General features: G+C 37.3%; 1 protein-coding gene across 3 annotated transcripts in view; it reads right to left on the bottom strand.

Annotated features, from left to right (window-relative positions):
• The window catches only part of LOC137267589 (histone-lysine N-methyltransferase MECOM-like), an 82,853-nt gene that overhangs the window by 41,664 nt on the left and 20,499 nt on the right, over positions 1–20,690 (bottom strand). The window contains exon 1 of one of the 3 annotated variants that reach the window (XM_067802080.1): positions 1,096–1,188. The exons of the other annotated variants lie outside the window; for them this stretch is intronic. Within the exon in view, the coding sequence (XP_067658181.1) occupies positions 1,096–1,098 (3 nt within the window). The 5' untranslated portion in view covers positions 1,099–1,188. Of the gene's footprint in view, positions 1–1,095; positions 1,189–20,690 lie in introns of those variants that run through there. 3 annotated transcript variants of the gene reach the window in all.

Here is a 20,690-nt window from a genome sequence, read left to right on the forward strand (position 1 = left end):
AATAATGATATCATCATATTAAAAATATTAATTGGAAAAATTACACTTACATCAATAAAAAAAAGATGACCTGTTTGTAACATTCATCCAAAGAAGTGGAATTGTTCAGAACAAAAGGACACCAATCAAGCCATGACTAAAAAATCGCTAATTTTGCATTATTATCGTGAAATAATCAGTAGTAAATTGACTTCAGATGGCGATCCGCACTGTGACATTTGTAGGAACAAGTTTAACTAGAATGTAATTTCTGTATGAATGAAATTCATCTTTACTAATCACTTAGTTGACATACCAATCTAACGTGCCACGCAGGATGGATCGGTGTGATCGTTGCAATCAAACCAATTGATGTGCCAGAGCCTGGCCAGATAAAATGGTAATAGCACCTCTTGTGACAATTACGTAAATACCATAACACTGTAGAATTAATACTACCTTAATTAGACACACAATCATAGTCTTGGTGCACTGCAAATACGATCTTCTTGAAGTTTTAGTCCATACTATGAAATAGTGAATAAAATATCATTTGGTTCATCTTAACACTAGATGCAAAATATTATATTTCTTGAATATTCCTGTAGAGAAAGTGATATTGTAAAAATACATTAACGAGATATATAATAAGACAGACTAGCAATACTAATCCAAATGTGTTCAAGTAGTCATAAGTTGATTTTTATACATAAGATGTTCTTCAAAGTTTTATTACGAATTAAGAAATAGTTACTAAAGTACGACTTGGTTTATTTTAACACTTGTCATAAGCTGAGTTTTTACATAAAGTGTCCTTGAAAGATTTCTTCCAAACTACATAACAGTTACTAAAATACAGTTTGGTTCATTTAAATATTAGTCATGAATTGATTTTAAGGAAATTTAAGATATTTAGTTCAATATATGGTTTGCTTTTATGACTATATAACTTCATTTCACTGTTTTCTTAATATTAAATCATGAAATGAACTAATGACATGAGTAAAATTATCAAAATATTAGTAATCAAAGATTACACTTAGAACATTCATGGAAATTGTATGTATAAATGAAAGTAATATATATGAGCAAGCACAAAAAACATAGCCCTCTTACCATGAACAGAAGAATCGTGGGAGCTAGGATATGGAGACAGAATCACAGATGGCGCCAAACGCTTGCAGTGATTCCCACGGTAACCAAGAAATGCTGCGACTTGTTGCACTGTCTGTTTGGATCACACACAAACAACCTGTTGTAAGATCTCAACATCTTACGAATCCTCCCATTGGCTGATGAGCAAGGATGGACCTGTTCATGTCTCGCGTCAAGAAACTGCGCCTCCTGATTGGCCGACCCCTTCCCAATCACTGACAGTCATAGAGTCTTACTTACCCAGACTGTGACCTTAGAAAACACTTGCTTATCAGTAACAATACTCCAGCAGCTCCCCAAGATGTCTCCCCCTCTTCCTCTCTCTCCCCCAGTGTCCTCATCTAGTGGTCTTACATCTGTTTCCCTTAAACAGGACAGGGGAATTCCTACTGATTCTCAAGCCCCATGCCATGTGTTTTCTCTATCAGACAACTTGGACGTTGCATTTTGGCTGTCATCGGTGTGTGGCTTCCGTAACGACTACAAGCCCTGCACAGGAATGTTTCTTTAAAAATATCATTACAAAATACATCAGTTTTTGGACATTTTTATTGCTACTATCACTAGCTTTTTAAAATGTTTTTTTTTGTGAGTTTTTTTTCAGGGTAGTGTTTTGACCTCTTGTATCTTTCTAAATTAGTTCATGATTTGAAACTAATATTTTTTTACATCAACAGTATTTTCTGTGTCACACAGTCATGTAAATTTATTGATAAATCTAAACATATGATAACTTCAACTAACGATGCCTACAACTGAAATGCTAAAGATCCTCTAAATGTGTGAAATTTTTGCATGTTTATAAAATACATCTATTAAGATAACCCCAAACATTTCGGAGAGATTTTGAGTTATAAAGGAATTTATAGGCTATACGTTAGTTTAAGTCCTCACATGTTTTGATTACAGGGAGCATTTGGGCATTGGAAGAGTTGGGTCTGGGTGTTGATGTGATCGTGATTGTGATCGTGATCATGATCGTGAATAGTTGCAATCATGGTTGGTTTCTAACAGATTTGGACGATAACTGGTGGTATAATAAGGTTGGCTGAAAGGAAATGTGTAATGCATGTAGGTGGCAATAGCACTGGTTTAATAGGTGCTGGCATATAGGGTTTGGAGCAACTGATGTTGGTCTGAAAGATTGGTTTCATGGGTGTTGGTTTAAAGAGGTTGGTGCAACTGGAATTGGTGTAGAGGATTAATGCTTACTGTAAGGGGATTGGTTTAAAGTGATTGGTGCAACTGGTTTTGGTGTAAGGGAATATGTTGGACGGCATTGGTTTAAAGAGGTTGGTGCAACTGGTGTGGTGTGGTGTGGTGTGGTGTGGTGTGGTGTGGTGTGGTGTGGTGTGGTGTGGTGTGGTGTGGTGTGGTGTGGTGTGTAAGGGACTAGTTGGAGGGGTGTTGGTTTAAAGAGGTTGGTGAAACCCATGTTGGTATAAGGGATTAGTTGGATAGGGGTTGATTTAATGGGGTTGGTACAACTAGTGTTGGTCTAAGGGATCAGTTACAATGTGCCATTGATTAATATGTATTTTTGTAATTAGTTGTTCTCGTCATTATATGACTGAAATATTGCCCATGTGACGATAAATAACTCAGTCTCTCACTAAGGGATTAGTTGGATAGGTATTGGTTTAAAGAGATTGGTGCAACTCGTGTTGTCTAAGGGATCAGTTTGGAGGGAAGTTGGTTAAAAGACGTTGGTCTTGGTGTTGGTCTAAGTTGTCTAAGATTGGTGTTGGTTGTCAAATGACTTTAGGTGGTCTTTTTTTATTTAACATTTTGAAGACCAGGACTAGAAGTAATTCAGAGAAGACTTGACTGGGGCAGAAGTCATGTCAGATTGGTTAGAAAACCTGATACATACACATGTATATAAACATACATCTCACATGGTCACATGACATCACAGACAGTTCCAGCCAATGCCTACAAATTATACCAATGTTGAATCCAACTTCCTGTCTCACTTTTCATATCATGAGTAATTCAAAATTGGAACGGCTAATTACCTAGATAATGAGACAGATAAGCTCATTACATCACTGCTGCCACGGAAACTCCATGCTTTAATTGAGAGGGAGAGAAGAGAGACAATTAGCAGGATCCCGAGAGGAAGGACTCAAGAGAACTCTTCAGAGTGGAAGACACAAAGTGGTAATGTGACACTGAACACGCTCACGCTCAACAGTTGCTGTAGGCAGGATTGTACCTCTCAAAGACTGAGCACAGCCATGCCAAAATCAAATCTACATTTCTTAAAGTTCATATCTCTGCCACAGTAATCATAGATTCTTTTAATGAATTTGACTTAGAAAGGTCTGTTTTACAGAAAAAAACATGTTTATTTGGTTAAAACATTTAAAAAAACCAATCTACTCAATTATGTTTGACTTTTTGCTAAAATGGTATGAACTGTAAAATGTTTCATAAATATTTGAAAGAAAAATATATCATAAGACTTTAATAACATTGTAATATAAATTTTGCTTAATCTCTGTGCAAGAGGTATATATATATATAATTGTCACCAAAATTACAGAAAAATCATAAACCTAAAAGACACAAAAATTAGAAGTTCATAAGCATGTATTAAACTTTTAGTGCTGCTTGTAAAATTCAGTTCAGAAATCTCCATTAAATCTCCAGGTAATTAAGTAAAGGTAAACACTTTGTATATGCTGTAAACATGAACACTTCTCAGTTACGACCTCATGTTCACACCATGGAATACAAGTCTGTTTATGGTCTCACTAACAGGATGTATTCCCCACATATGACACACACTTGCATCAATTTCCACTAGTTTATCACCCACGTGTTATCCACTAGTATTCCATATCTAGGTGTTATTGTACATTACAGCCTCCTGATTCCTGTAACCCCACGGCTTGTGGACCCCCCCTGCTGTGTCTGCGAGTCTAAAACGGCTTTGTGTTTTTTGCCTCCATTACAGGGAGAATGTCGGAGTGTGATCGTGTCCTCTGTCCATTATCTGTACACGTCCCAGATGTGACTGCTGCTGTACCCCCCCAGCAGCCTCCATGACTTCAAACATGAGACACGCGGGGACGTATTCTGCCCGCGCGACACGAGACTTCTGGTTGCGATCATCTTTACTCTACGCCCTTTTAACAGTCGTGGAAAAACAGACATGGACTAAGACTCATGGCTCTAAAAGCATTGTCCTTTTGCCATTTTCCAAATGTATCCTCGAAACTATGTCAAAGTAAGGCAGAAACACGGCAGGTTGGCTTACGCTTGCAAGCAGCATCTGCAACTTATTTCATAAAGAGCCATTTTCGGAGTCACAGCAACTGATCACGATGGACATGTCATAAGCATCTGAAATGTTTTGATCTGTCCTGAGGGTTGTATACGGAGCCTCATTATGGAATGTCCATATATCCAACCATTGTCCTGCTGTCATGACTGGCGGATCCCCACGGACTCCCACCAGGATCCATCTTATACACTAAGTATCTAATCCGATGTCCATTTTGAGATTCCGTCATTATTCTTTCATGTTTCAGATATTCTAAGAAATTTGACTTTTTTGCATTAAAACTGCATTAGCTTTTATCTACCTCAATTATCCTTCAAGCATATACATTCAGGATTCTTTAAAAGCTAATTATGTCTACAAAATGATGGACTTTCAGAGTTCATAAAGAGAGTCTAGATGAAAGGGCAATCAGTCCTAGAGAGTTTGATAAAAGTCATTTAAAAACAACGTTCTTCAAACTCATTTTTATGGCGTACAAAAAACTATCAGTTGATTATGGTAATTACCTGTGGACAATGTGTTAACTTCAAATAAGGCACAAACTGCTACGTCTAGACCTTTTACTAGACAATCAAAATGGTTGAAGAAAACTTCAAATTGCATTGAATTTTGCAAACACAAGTATTTTAATGAATCATTAGGAATCAATACTAAGAGACAGCGCCTAAACAAATCATGCATCAAGACTGTCTGTCATCTATTTCGCCTTTGACCACAAATGACATGCAATTTCTCAATCTCTTGTGAACATGCATAGACGCTCACACAATCAGGTACGGAAATGGTTCTGAATTTACGCAAGATAACGCGTCTCTCTTGATTCCTAGATAATGACTTAAAGACACAAAGTGATCCTCTGTCGTTTCATGCTCGTCTTTACCGTAGAGACAGTGCTGAAAGTGTTTAAGACTTAATCAAAGCAGGATAATGACAGCCATTACCTCGGCTGTGGTGACATGCTTTGATTTGAAACTCAATCTTAGCGCAATAACAGACACTTCCCTAAGAGGAAATTATCAATTGCAGCAGATTGTGAGAGACAATCGAGCACGGCCAGGTAGAGTCGGCCATGTGGTACGTGAATTGTGGATGATGGAAGAAAGCCTCATCCCCACGTGCTGATCAATACCCTGTCACAATGTGTTCTAGTGGAGAGAATATTGATACCTGGCCACTCTTTATCATGCAACTCTTTCAAGGTGTCCACTTTTGATGTTTCCATATAGGTCAGGCACTAGAGGCAAACTGAGTAAGAACTTATCCTGATTTCAGTCTCAGAACATAATCATAAAAGAACCTGGAAATGTAAACTAAACAAGGTTTGAGATGTTTTGAAAGGGTTCAGATTATTAATTCACAATCAAGTTCACTCCCTTTGGAAACTAAAAACACTTAAATATACTGAGAGAAAGAAATAACAGGAGACAGGAAAATTCAAGTGTTCCTTTAATATTTTGCAGTTTTCATCACCAGCTTTGAACAGTGGTGTGAGAGAAAATCTGAATATAAAGGAATGCTGCCATAATGTTGTGTTCCCTTATTTGTTTCCTTCAGTATAAGTCAAAGATAGGCAATTATTCTTCAGGAGGTGGTTTGATTGACTATCACACAGTAAATGAACTGAAATTATTTTACCAAAGAAACCAAATTAAATCTTGATAAAACATATTAAAAATGACCCAAAGGCTTTCAAACTGCAGTGCTATGGACTTCCTAGATATTGTAGGCTGCATACAAGTAATTAAATGTTTCTTGGGCACATTTTTTTCAAAAGTGATGAGGGCGGAAAGACTTTTTAAAAAAAATTTATAGAAAAAAAAGTGAAGATGGAGGAACAGGTGCTTTAACTCAGCTAGATCACCGCTCCACTGAAGGAGTGAATGAATAGTTCTGGCAGCACAGACTCTGTATCAAGTCGTGATCTAGAGTTCACAACTGACTGACCAGATTGATGGTGACTAAGTGTCCATGTTATCACCCACAGGTTTATCACTCTCAGATCTAGTTTATCCTGCTGCTATCAAACAGCTGGAACACGTTTAAACAATGTACAACAAAATGATCACTCAGACAAACAAGGTTTCCAAACACAGTAGTACTTCAACCGATCAAATCATTACACATGCATCAACAATTTCGTATTGTCCTAAAAAGTACTTATTGATTTGATGAGACGTCCTTCGCAACGAGAGAAACATGGTCAATATGTAATTGTCAGGACCCATAGAGCCAGAGACAAACGTCATACAATGAACTTGACTGTGTAATTTTTTGTTGACAGAGTTTAAAAATGTTAAAAAATAACATGGATGATGACAAAGAAATAAATTGACATGTATCAGCTGTTTGGTACGTCATTGACACTCGATTAAGGACAAACCGTTCATTATTACAAATTGTCGAAAAAAAATTTCCTGAATCTAGTAACGATATCAATACCATCAATTGAGAATCTATTCAGTACTGTCATGGGTTATATAGTAAAACATATGGTGCCGATATGGCATTGAGTAAGCGAGGGAGTTAACAATATTCTAGATATCCGAAATTTGTCCATACACTCAAACCATGAGTGAGTGAGTGAGTGAGTGAGTGAGTGAGTGAGTGAGTGAGTGAACCTGGATCTTCGGCATGACAAGCAAACTCTTTAACTACTAGGCTATCATGTTGAAGGCGACTATGTTTGGTTGACACATGTCATCGGTTCCCAGTTACACAGACCGATGCTTGTGTTGTTGGTCACTGGATTGCCTGGTCCAGACTCACCACCATCTGGTTGGAATATTGCTGAGTGTGGCATAAAACTAAACTCATCCACTCACTCAACATGATTTAACCAACGGTTACATAGTAGCCTCTAAGCTGGACATATTCTGGCCACAAAAAGTTACAATTACAGTTAGAAATTTAGCATTGATAAAAGGTAATAATGCTTTTAATGCAAAATAGTTACAAATGTTGGTCCTTTTCAGTTCACTATGACCATAGTACACTCTATATCCAAAGGTATTTTTCAAGATTGAGCCTCAACCCACCTTCTATTATCCTGACAAAATTTTCACTTCACTAAATGATTCAGTTACTGTGATAGATCTCATAAGCTATACATTCAGAGTTAATACAACAAAAGTTTGATAATGACACTTGTTACATGCAAAGATACACAAATTTCTATCAACTTCCCTAAAATTAATCTTAAGTTAAACTTTTCCTGTCGTACTCAAACAATTTCCTTCAAATATCAATCACCCTGTCCCATGGTATTACTAAACCTTACTGAAATTGATGTCAGTGACTAGCTGGGAGACATTTGGGAGTTATCTCCTCTTGAAGGTTAAATGTAGTGGTACGTGTTAAATGCAAATGACACGAAGATCAGGAAATCTTTAATCTGCAATCAATATAGGATGAGTTGCTGTCAAGGATCGCGACCCCCTCTTGTTTGTCAATCCCAGTGTAGCTCTTCACTGTTGGAGGCTTAATTACTTATACACTTCGTTAATATCAATTGTCGCTTGTCGACAACGATCATTCTTTCTTGTGTTGACCACTTTCAACTTTGATACTGTCAATGATGTGTCAACGCGCAGCACAAAAGCTGTATCGGACATGATGGCAATCAGATGTGAGGATGGCGATTCTGCTAGAAGCTTGGTATGCTGGTGTCGTGATTATCTCCGAGACAGCTCAATATATCATAACCCCTGTGAGATTGCCGGAGACTTTCATCAGCTTTTCACAGCCGCAGCAACTGAGAATTCTTGCTAATGATCCCAAAAAAGTTTGACAAAGAAACAGAGGTTAGGGAAATTAATTAATTGTGGAAGCAAAGGTGTACGTCAGGCTCACACTGACTGGTGTCTCCACCTGGTGGCAGAAAATATAACGAGACGCAAGACTATTAATGTGAATAGAGAATGGGCTGGCTTCAGATGAGGCAGTTTGAAAGGAGAAGAGAACCTCATTCAATGGCAGTTGTCCCCAGGATGCAATCACCGACCACAAAGAAATAAGACGTTAATCTCAAACAACGACACGCAGCTAAATCTACCCATCCTGTCATACATCAATAACTCACTTGAACGAACCCAACCAACAGCTGAGGTAAAGAGAATGCCTATTGTTTATACAAGTTTATAGTTTTATTGGAGTAAAATTACTTTTTCTAACATACACGGTTCAATTAAACTGAGATTGAGGCTCCAATTGTCGTTTGATAACAGAAATTGACATTCACTTTCTCTGTTTTATGACATATTTCAAAGAAAGATCAAAACTGGTCGGTCTTCTCAAATGGGGAACGTCATAGGCCAGAATATCAATATGACTTAATCACAAGGGTTTCCAAATGAGGTAGATTGATTTGTTCTCCATGTACGATTAATCAGAGCCTCATGAAAAAGATAGGGAACCATATAGGGAACGGAAAATCAAAATCTGGAATCTAACATCAAACGTTGGATGAGATTAAAATATGAATATCCCTGACACCATGTGGGTTCTGGCAAAGTTTTATGAGGTCTGTTAAACCATTTATGAGAAAACATTGATTCATAAAAATATGACAAGATGTTCTACAGTATCTCTGAATGCACCAGATCAATTTGATTTTACTTCAGAAATAAACCCTTAAACATTTGTATTCTTTGCTTATGTAAACATTTCTTTACAATCAAGAAATACAATCATTAGACACGTCTTTTTCACTACCAGGTTTACAATATCTTGTACAAAAAATTAATTCTATTTGGATGAAATATTTTTCATTAGAAAAAGCAAGTTTCCCAGTGACAAAATATTGTGGTTTTATTTTCTAAAATAAACATTTTTATGAACAGTACTGATAAAATTCTGAACATGTTTTTTTAAATTTTTAGTTCAGTTAATTTGTGGCACATTTGCCTCAAATGTAATATTTTTTATTTGTTTTAAAGTTTAAACAAACATCATAAACCAGTACACATATTTCAGTTCATTAGTGTTACTTAACTAATGTTTTAAGAGCATTATAATTCAACCTATTGGAGTACCTGCCTCACTTTACATTGTTGCAAATTTCACGGCCCATTGACCAAGTGCTGATGGTCATCCCTCTTTTATCCACCATTGTCCAGTTATTGTCCTCACATCATTCATGCATTGTCCAGGGATAATTTCCTGTTATCGTCCAGTTTTGACCCCCTATTATTTTCCTCTCGTCTTCTTGTTTCTGCCCCAGTACTTTCAAACTCTGACAGAGAGCCATTGTTATTAAATGGCCACTTGATCAGGTAGCCATCATGAAGTAATGGTCATCTGACCCTAATTGGCTATCACTGTCCCTGTCCATCCATCCCTTACACACTGCCATTAAGGAGGATGTCCAGTTGACAATACGAGACAACATCACACAATGGGCCAGCGTCCATACAATACGGGTACTGTACATCAATATTGTTAGTTGTAAAGAAATTATCATCATCAGGGATTAAAATACATGACTGATGGATATCATTGTGTCTAGTTGCGTTCAAGCAGCATCATTATGGATTAAGGTACCTGGAAAGAAGACAATATGACTGATACTACAATCACGCGATCACCTGTTGTTCAGAGACGATGCTTGAATGCTTCTCAAGTCGTTTAAATGGCAAACAAACTGTAGACAGTGTCAATGCCTGAACGGTTAAACAGCAGAAAATTAGTGTGGTCTTTAAATAAACGTGACAGGTACAGAGACAGTTCATCAAACATACAGGGAGACTTTAAACCCCTCCGGCAGGTGAAAGGATCGCCAGTGATCCCTGAGACGAGTGTCGACCAATCACTCGTGAGCAGACTAACAAGGATCACTCAGGACCAGATAGAGATATCAACGACAAATACCTATATTGACGGCAACTGACCTCTAGCGACCTCACAGATCTGATCACCGGTCATGTTTCTTTACATCTTTTCTTCTTTCACTCTTCTGTTTAAAATCTCACCTGGGTGCATCGTGTTGGCCAAATGGAAAAGTCGCGTTTTTGACGTGACTTAACAAATTTGTGTACTCAGAGCAGACAAGACAGAGATTGCATAATTACCTACACACTCAGATGTCCTGGAGGTCGCTGTGGAGAATTTCTGAGTGGTGCAGAGAATGTTGATGGTATCTCACATAATTCTGTGACATGAAATTTGAATATCAAACATACTTGTTGAAAGAAAGTGTTCTGTCTGGGATATATTGAGATTAACAGATACTCCAAATATTATATATATTTCTTTCACGATTAAGATGGGAGTGAACTGTCCTGTCCATTTGTGGGAGCCATGACCCTTTCTGAGGTTTAGGCATTATGAGCTTATTTGCTCAATGGGCACTATGGGTCACTCTGATACTGAGGCACTATAAGCAGTTCTTATCTGTGGGCACCATGATCCCCTCTGAGTTTTGGGCACTATGAGCTTACCTGATCAGTGGCTACCAAGAGCCACTCTGGGCACCAAGAACTAGTCTGAGCTGTGGACACCACAAGCCACTCTGATCTGTGGGCACCATGAGCCCCTTGAATATTTGGGCACAATGAGTCTTTATGATGTTTGGGCACCATGAGCTTCTTTGATCTGTGGGCACAACAATCCCTTCTGATTTTGGGCACCATGAGTCAGTATGATCTGTAGACACCATCTCTAAGAGTCTCAAACCACCCAACAGATCTGGTTACATATGAAGCTGTCACAACAAAGTCAGCACAGGCATGAAGTTGAAGCTTCTCAGATGTTGTGATGATCTAACCACTGGCCAACTCCCCTTGTAACTTAGAAAGGACTCGGATTGCATATGTAGCTCTATTGGGCAACTTCTGAGACAAAAACAAACCAGATTGAGAAGATAATTATTCACGATCTCCTGCCTCAGCTGACACCAATGCATTAAGTCCCCACCTAAATGGAAAGTGAGATATGATTTTTATCCCACTTTTTTAACAAAACAGGCCAAAGGGTGTAAAGTCCATCCTCCCAAAGATTCGACTTATGTTTGAGGCATAAGAAACCGAGAAAATATGGAGGAAAATCGTGATAGTGCAGATACCAGAAGAATAAAGGTAGCTCAGTGCAGGGAGGTATTGTTTGGTGGAATCTCTGCCTCAACAACGCCATAGCGACCACGGCGACATCTTGAGGACAGGAACTCTTCAACATGGAAGACATTAAAGTTGTATGCTCTGCAATATGCAGCACTTACACACTTGTTCCACGACAGGCTTTCACTTTCAGGACTGAAAGAATAGAATAACACACATCGTGCTGGACATGAAAGAATCTGGTTGTTTTTTAAAGGTCGGGAAAGTTTGTGTGATCGGCATTGTCCTCGTGTCGTTTTAGATACAAACAGGTCCTCTGAGAGTGGTCACAGAATGTATATCTGTGGTAACAATACCAAAACCTAGCCAACAATACAAGCTGAATAAATACTTGTGCATGATCGCCAAACAAAGCTTGTCAACCATTTCTTTAATCTGCAGAGGATTTTTGCTTTGTTTCTGGCATCTCTCATGACTCAGAGATCAGAAATGATGTGCCATGACCATAAAATTTATATATGTAACATCATATTGTTATTGTCATCACCTGGAATAACATTTAAGTCAGTACGGCAATTCTTTTGTGCATTTTACTTCCTTTGTTTTCAACAGAATCCCCTTTAATGGCATAATTTTGATTTACCAGTGAGTGAGTGAGTTTAGTTTTAAGCCACGCTCACCAATATTCCAGTTATATGGCGGCAGTCTGTAAATTTCTAACTGTAATTGTAACTTTTTGTGGCCAGAATATGTCCAGCTTAGAGGCTACTGTGTAACCGTTGGTTAAATCATGTTGAGTGAGTGGATGAGTTTAGTTTTATGCCACACTCAGCAATATTCCAACCAGATGGTGGTGAGTCTGGACCAGACAATCCAGAGGTCAACAGCATGAGCATCGATCTGCACACTTGGGAACTGATGACATGTGTCAACCAAGTCAGTAAGTCTGACCTAACCACCCGATCCTGTCACCTCTTACGACACGCATAGTTGCCTTTTATGGCAAGCATAGGTTGCTGAAGGCCTATTCTACCCCAGACCACAGATTTACCAGTGGGAGTTTGTGTGAAAAATTGTTTCTGTACTAACTACGCTTGACTACATGAAATATAACCAGGAAAGTCATTCATATCACATCATGTACCAGATGTAAAAAGCATTCACAGCAATGATAGCATGCAATGTGCGAAGATTTCTAACATATAAATATTTAGTAATTAAGTAGCATTCACCATTTCCTGTTTCATAGATCTTACAGTAACCCTTGACTGAATAAAAAAATAATCATGGTCATCAAAAAGGGAACAAATGTAACCAGATGTCTGTTGTATCATAAAAAAGCTGTGTACAATTTGGTGTATTTTTCACTAGCTGCACCATATGCCGCTTGGCTTATAGTTTGGCTGCACATTGAAATATTGGTTACATCACAAATTAATGTCACTGGTTCTAAAATGTAATATAAATATTTATTCAGCAATTTTCATAACAAGTATTCAGTACAAGTTACATTCAACAGAACGAGACCTCATCATGCTAATAATAAATGATTCTGTTTTAAATTTGTATTACTTGTATTGTATTGTATTGTATTGTATTGTATTGTATTGTATTGTATTACTAACAAATATCAATTACTCATTGCTGCTTTGTAACTGATTAATGACTACACAAATGTTTAAGTTTGTAACAAGTCTTGTTACCCCAGTCAATTACTTCCCAATTAAAACACACAATGACACCAATAAGATGCTGGAGGATTTATTGCAACCTGTTACTAGGGCAACCTGCACCAGCCATTTTGAACATGCATTGGTGCTTGTTGTAAGAAGTAAAATTGCACTCTGTAAAGTATTCTCAGAAAGTTAACTGGTCCATGTATTGTATCAGAGGTCAGAATACACCCAGGAATATTAGAAGTACTATGTACAGACGTACATCAAGTGTTAAACCATTGTTTGACATTTTATAACTATGCATTGTGCACTGCACTTTCAGGGGTATTTATATATGCAACAACAAATGTATCCCAAATTATTGGTAGCCTAGAACATTTTATAATATCCTTACAAATCTGCAATACTCCGACTGGCCCAGATTTATTTTATCATTTTTAAGGCCAGTTTACAAACAAATTTCACTCTAATGAATTTTACTTTAGTTTATTCCAAAAGGTATTTGGTGAAGCTCAGGGTTTAATATGTACTTTAAATTCATCAATGACTTTGGTGTGAGATCAAATTAAAGGTTTTCTAGTGAGTGAGTAAGGATGTGATTGAGTGAGTGAGAAAAACAACTCTTATACCCTTACCTATCATGAGAAGGCAATTATGATCACCCTGCTTCATATGATCCAAGTACAAAACAAGATCATAAAACAGTTGTGACCTCCCTAATGTCTCCCAGCTTCAGGCTGACATTAACATGACCCCCCTCTTTTGATCTAGGGAGGGGAGCCCCTTGAAGTACACTTACAAGGAGTCTCAATATAGCAGAACTGGATCTAGTCCTGGGATGCAATTAAGGACCACTTGCTGGTATTACAATAAACATTTGGTCTGTTAAGCACTCGGTTTGTTTCCAGGACTGATCAAAACAAACAACGCATGCCCTGTATCAGTTTAGTCCATAGAGCTCCCTACAGAGACTTGAGTTTATACAGCATTCAAGACTCTGTGATCTTGGCAGATAATCAGGAAAAAAAATGATACTCTGTTTAAAATTGTGATTTTTTTGGAACTTTTTTTTTTTAAATCAGAAGTATATTGTCAAAACAATAATATAGAATTAATGCAAGTCTCTTTAAATATTGTTTTAGCGATGTTTTTATTACTGACAGATAATTCTCTACAAAAACCCTAAACAAGAGGTACCACCAACATAATAATGAACTTGGCAATTCTAAAATTCCACTTTGGGAAGATTTGGGCCTGATAATCAGTTTGTCTGTATAGATCTGGATCTGTGAAGAAACCGTGGCCCAATTCTGAACACTAACTATTATGCTGTGGTCTGAAGCTGGACATGTACCCCACCCACTAAAATGTAACTGAGCACGTTTTGACCTTTCTGTAAGTAAACACCCAAATCATAGTACCACTGCTAAATGTTATCAAAACAAAACACATAAAGGAGGTTTTTCAGAACTGGCAAGAACTGTCTTGCATTTAACCTTGTTGAGTGAATGAGTTTATTTTTACGCCGCTCTATATATATGACAGCAAACTGTAAACATCTGAGTCGAAACCTAGATTTCGAAGCTCTCTTAGCACTAAGATAGTCGTAAGTTAATATTCACGTATGACAGTTATGACTTATCTTAGGGCTAAGTCAGCTTTGAAAATCTATGCCCAGGTGAGAGATTTTGACATGGCAAATAGTATAAAGTCTGTTCAATGAAGTCTTGAAAAAGTTCAACTTCAACTATACTAGCAGTATACATTCATAGACATGTATACATTCATATACCTATGAATATATCCACTGACTTCTTTGATGGCAATTCCAATAAACTTAAGAACTTCTCTTTTGAATACAATAAATAAATAATTCCTATTTTCAAGCCACTTCTCACAGTCATTAGACAAACAGACCAAATTAGAATGATTTGTAAGTTTCCATCGGTACAATCTGATATGACACATGTTTTAAGTTTCTAAACCTAGTGTTTATTTTCATATTGAATATAAATTTGGTGAGAAACCCATAAAAATATGTCATTAATCATTTTTTTCTTCCTGTAGGGTTTAAACTGGTGGACAATCAGGTAAGTGCAAGGGCTGTGCCGGCATGCAGATCATTACCAATTTAAAGTCGAACAAAGATGACTACAGACTGAGAATAATTTTAAATGGCTGCATATAATACAAAAATGCTGGCAATCACACCCTATGCTCTCTGTTTAGACAGCTGAACATGTCTTGGACCAATCAGCCAGCCATCTTCCAGCATTTGTCAACTTGGTAAAAGGCAAGAGAAGGAGGAATTCTAGATATTTTACTTCTGGACAAATTGTCTATCCAAGCCTCCAGCTTTTTACTTCTATGTCCACATATGGGCAACATACCTGTGACCATATTTTATTTATAATATCATCATGTCTTTAATTAGAAAATGCATTCCATGTGGCCTGGTTTCTTCTTTAAAAGAGTGTAAATGTGATTTGTGATGACTAGCTAAACATCCCCTAGCCACAAGCAAGGAAGAACAAGAAGCCTTTGTGGTAGAATGTACAGAACTATTCCCCTAACAACATATGACATGATGGTCTTCTCGATTTCAGACCTTCTGGGGAACAGATGACATGGACACAAAATATACAAGATGTTTTGTTTATATTTAGTACACGTAGAGGTTGGGGGAAGTTAGCACATTGTGTATTTCAATTATTTTACCACTTGAAAATTTGTTTATTTAAAAAATAAACTAAAAATTCTCAATTCTAAATTTAAATAATACCATTAAGAATTGAACTTAATCATTTAGGTAAAAGATATCACGTTAGTAAATGAAGAATAACTGACAGGAAAATACACTCAGCCATTACTGGACCTCAAACTGTGAGTGAGTAAGTTAAGGTATGGGCACTATTTAAGCAACAGAGCAACGACTCAAACTGCTATCTTGTTTTAATGGTTATTCTCACTTGTCTAATAGTAACCTTCCGGCCACAGATTTTGCAAATCGAAACACTGGAAGAAGTGCCAGGTGGTCGGGTGGATGAGGGAAATGAGAGGAGGTGGAGTGAGTGAGTGAGTGAGTGAGTGAGTGAGTGAGTGAGTGAGTGCTTACGTGATTGCTTAGGTCAGTGTGTGAGTGTCCTTTTTGCTTGTGACATTATTTTACCAATGTCACAAAGGTCACCCAAATTGTGCTTTAGACACTGTACGATTTAAGGGACTCAACACAGATGTTTAGAGTAATAACTGAGGGGATAAGGTTTAACACTGCTTTTAGCAATATTTTAGCAAGGTCACAACAGGGGACACCAGGAATGGGCTTCACACATTGTACCCATGTGGGGAATCAAACCTGGGTCTTCGGCATGACAAGTGAGCGCTTTAACCACTAGGCTACTCCACCACCACCCCTTTCTCTAGAAGACCATCAGGAACCAAAATTACAATAACAGCTCTGAACACTCCTTGCTCACTTGTTCCATCCAGCATCTATTTTAAAAAAAAAACTATAGCCTTATGCATAATTCTAACAACTAGAATAGAGTTTACAAAAATTACCGGAAACCTTTAACTTGCGTTTGATCTGAGTTGTGCAAGAGCACACGAAATGAGATAAGTGTTGAGGAAAGGTCAAGCACATTAACTGTGGTAATTAAACTCTGACTGTTAATTACTCGCAGACAATTAGATGTCCTCATCACTGGCACCTTGTTGACCTCTCAAATCATCCTAGTGTAAATTGCAGCTTGAGTTTCACAATAGACACAATTAACATCATGTTGGGATAATTATAGACACATATCTCTTTCGTAATAATGGGAAAAATAAACACGTACAAATATATGTATGAACAAATATATATATCTATTATGCAAGTTAGTGTGAATGACGCCCCAAATAGATGAAATATATATCTCGTCACTTAAACATTTAAAAGCAGCTTAATTGGAAGCATCTGAGAACAAGGGGAATCAGTTCATTCAATATTCTTCATAATAATTTGCAAAGTTGTTTACTTTAAACTCAAAAGTACAAAAAATTCAAATATTAAAAAAATATTTAAACTTTTTTTCATCTCATTTCAGAATCCCAATCTACACCTTTGACAAATATTTCTCTTTCATAAGACTTTGTAAAAGAACATGAAAAAAAATGCTAGACTCTTAAGACTAGCTACAAAATACTGTGTTTTGTTTCGTTCGGAGGTAACCCTTCACACAATAAAGCCTGTGTTAACACCCTTTGCTCACATCTGCATTATACGGAATGACCCTATAACGTTACACCTCTACCCCTTCTCACTACCCTCAGCCTCTACACCCTATGACCCCCTTCTCCCAAAGATACAGTTTCTCAAATTTGACAAAGAAATACCTTTCTTGATGCAAGCTGTGGGAAACCCAGCCAAATGTCCTGTCTGACAATACCAGCAAATGAGACAAATATCTTTATGACTTTCAAGAAATTATTGACAGGGAATTACGATGACTGTAATGTCCCACCTGTGAAAGGTATAGTAAGATGAGGAACAGACATGCTCACCTGTTAATGAGATATGATCACCTGTAACGACCAATGATCAGGTCACCTAGCCGTCTCTTACCTGACATGATTGAAGAAATCTGCTAATTGCACCCATGTTGGTTAAATTCTCAAGCGCAAACAATGAGTCTGTCACATATGCGAATGTATATTTTACACTGCTCAGAGACACACGAGAAAGTGGTATTCACATGACACCAAAGTGTCACACAAAGCACTAGACTTGACACCCCTAAGTGCTAAACGATGTGTAGCTGTTGAAAGACATTGCTCCAGTACTGCCAGTGCATCAGTACTATATCCTTGTCATACTATACTATATACTTGTAGGTGCTGAAGGTATTAAACTCTAAAATCTTGATTGACAATATAGTAGCCTAGTGGTTAAAGCGTTCATTCTTTTTTCCCACTTGGGTATGTGAAGTCTATTTCTGGTGCCCCTCAACATGATATTGTTGTAATATTGCTAAGAGTGGCAAAAAGCTAAACTCAGTCACTCACTCACTTACTCATACCATTCTCACTCACTCATATCATGTGATTCCTCTTGGTCATAATACTCTATAGGAGTTGAAAAAAATAAACTCCACACTTGACCACACACTGGGATTTTATTGTGTTGAAATGTACATACACAAAGTTAAACCTGTTTTTAATAAATAAGTTGTTTAAATATTAAGTTACTTCCTGAAAGATATGATCTCCCAAATGCAAAGTCAGCAAAATTCAGCGTGACCCTGTGAAACCTGTAAACATCTTAGATCAAAATATACAAGGATAAAAAATGGCCACACTGGAGTCTACAGATATTTGTCCAAAATATGTATGTGAGAAGAAAAAAACCAGAAAACATATCTATCAAATCTAATTTTCATTCAATTTTCAACAGCTTTTAAGTACAGTACTTTCAATAATATATGTAACCATCGCCCTCAGTATATCTACATAAGACCATTTGTACATTCTGAAAGCTACTAGAAAATGATTGTTCTAAAAATAACATTCCCTCCATTTCTACAAAATAAAAACACTGCTTGTTGTGCACTTTTGAATTTTTTTGGATTTGGAGGTTTAGTTAAACAAGTTTTAAAAAAGTCTCCTCCTTCTGCAAACTCATTGTAGCTCCTATATACAGGTGAATTTCAAAAGTGCTAAAATTGCGCCTAATGAAAAACACCTGATCAAGATGTCATTGTCCATTCACTGTATAGTCAGACAGGTATATACGACAGGTAAATGTGACTGAGGAGACTTTGATGTGTTGCGTACCTGTAATCAAATCGCAGGTAACACAGGTGAGAACCACATCAATAGGAAGTCCTCTCAATACCACAACCATTTCTCAGACAGACCCGTCCAGCTCTGCCTGAATTTATTACCTGCGATAACCACTGATTACCTGAAAGCCTGATTAATCATGGCGACCACGTCCAAACTTGACTAATCGAGACTGGTAGCTAGGATGTATTCTGTGCTCTTTATTTCTCCGTCTAACCATTCCAAGTCATTAGTGCCAATCTTTGTATCTAATCAGAGTTTCTACAAGCGTTTCTTTCATTAAGGTGTTGAGAAAATAGCTAAAATCGTGTTCTCACACACCAGAGAATGGTCATTGAACAATCAAAGAAAAGGTCTGAATGAAGTCCACTCTCTCTACATAGACTTCATCATTAGGTTCTCTATACACCTGAGACTATCTGATGAAATTTTGAGGGATCAGCTTTTCACCTGCATAATTTTCTTGTCTGAAGATTTAAACAGATCTGATTCAGACAAAGAGATCGAACAGGAAGTTTTAGACAAGCAAAAATGAAATCCTAACTGCTGGTATTAAACATAGGAAACGTGCCGCTAAGCTGCTGATACTTGGGTTCAGTTTAGATAGCTATCTGAACAAAAGGTTCAAATTTGATACGGACATTTGCTTCTTACAGATGTGTATTTGTGTGTGAGGTCAGATGAAATGGTGTTTTCACTTCTTACAAATGTGTATTTGTGTGTGAGGTCAGATGAAATGGGGTTTTCACTTCTTGCAAATGTGTATTTGTGTGTGAGGTCAGATGAAATGGGGTTTTCACTTCTTGCAAATGTGTATTTGTGTATGAGGTCAGATGAAATGGGGTTTTCACTTCTTACAAATGTGTATTTGTGTGTGAGGTCAGATGAAATGGGGTTTTCACTTCTTACAAATGTGTATTTGTGTGTGAGGTCAGATGAAATGGTGTTTTCACTTCTTACAAATGTGTATTTGTGTGTGAGGTCAGATGAAATGGGGTTTTCACTTCTTACAAATGTGTATTTGTGTGTGAGGTCAGATGAAATGGTGTTTTCACTTCTTACAAATGTGTATTTGTGTGTGAGGTCAGATGAAATGGGGTTTTCACTTCTTACAAATGTGTATTTGTGTGTGAGGTCAGATGAAATGGGGTTTTCACTTCTTACAAATGTGTATTTGTGTGTGAGGTCAGATGAAATGGGGTTTTCACTTCTTGCAAATGTGTATTTGTGTGTGAGGTCAGATGAAATGGGGTTTTCACTTCTTGCAAATGTGTATTTGTGTGTGAGGTCAGATGAAATGGGGTTTTCACTTCTTACAAATGTGTATTTGTGTGTGAGGTCAGATGAAATGGGGTTTTCACTTCTTGCAAATGTGTATTTGTGTGTGAGGTCAGATGAAATGGGGTTTTCACTTCTTACAAATGTGTATTTGTGTGTGAGGTCAGATGAAATGGGGTTTTCACTTCTTACAAATGTGTATTTGTGTATGAGGTCAGATGAAATGGGGTTTTCACTTCTTGCAAATGTGTATTTGTGTGTGAGGTCAGATGAAATGGGGTTTTCACTTCTTGCAAATGTGTATTTGTGTATGAGGTCAGATGAAATGGGGTTTTCACTTCTTACAAATGTGTATTTGTGTGTGAGGTCAGATGAAATGGGGTTTTCACTTCTTACAAATGTGTATTTGTGTGTGAGGTCAGATGAAATGGGGTTTTC

Source organism: Haliotis asinina, chromosome 16 (genome assembly GCF_037392515.1).
Source record: "Haliotis asinina isolate JCU_RB_2024 chromosome 16, JCU_Hal_asi_v2, whole genome shotgun sequence".
Classification (NCBI taxonomy): domain Eukaryota; kingdom Metazoa; phylum Mollusca; class Gastropoda; order Lepetellida; family Haliotidae; genus Haliotis; species Haliotis asinina.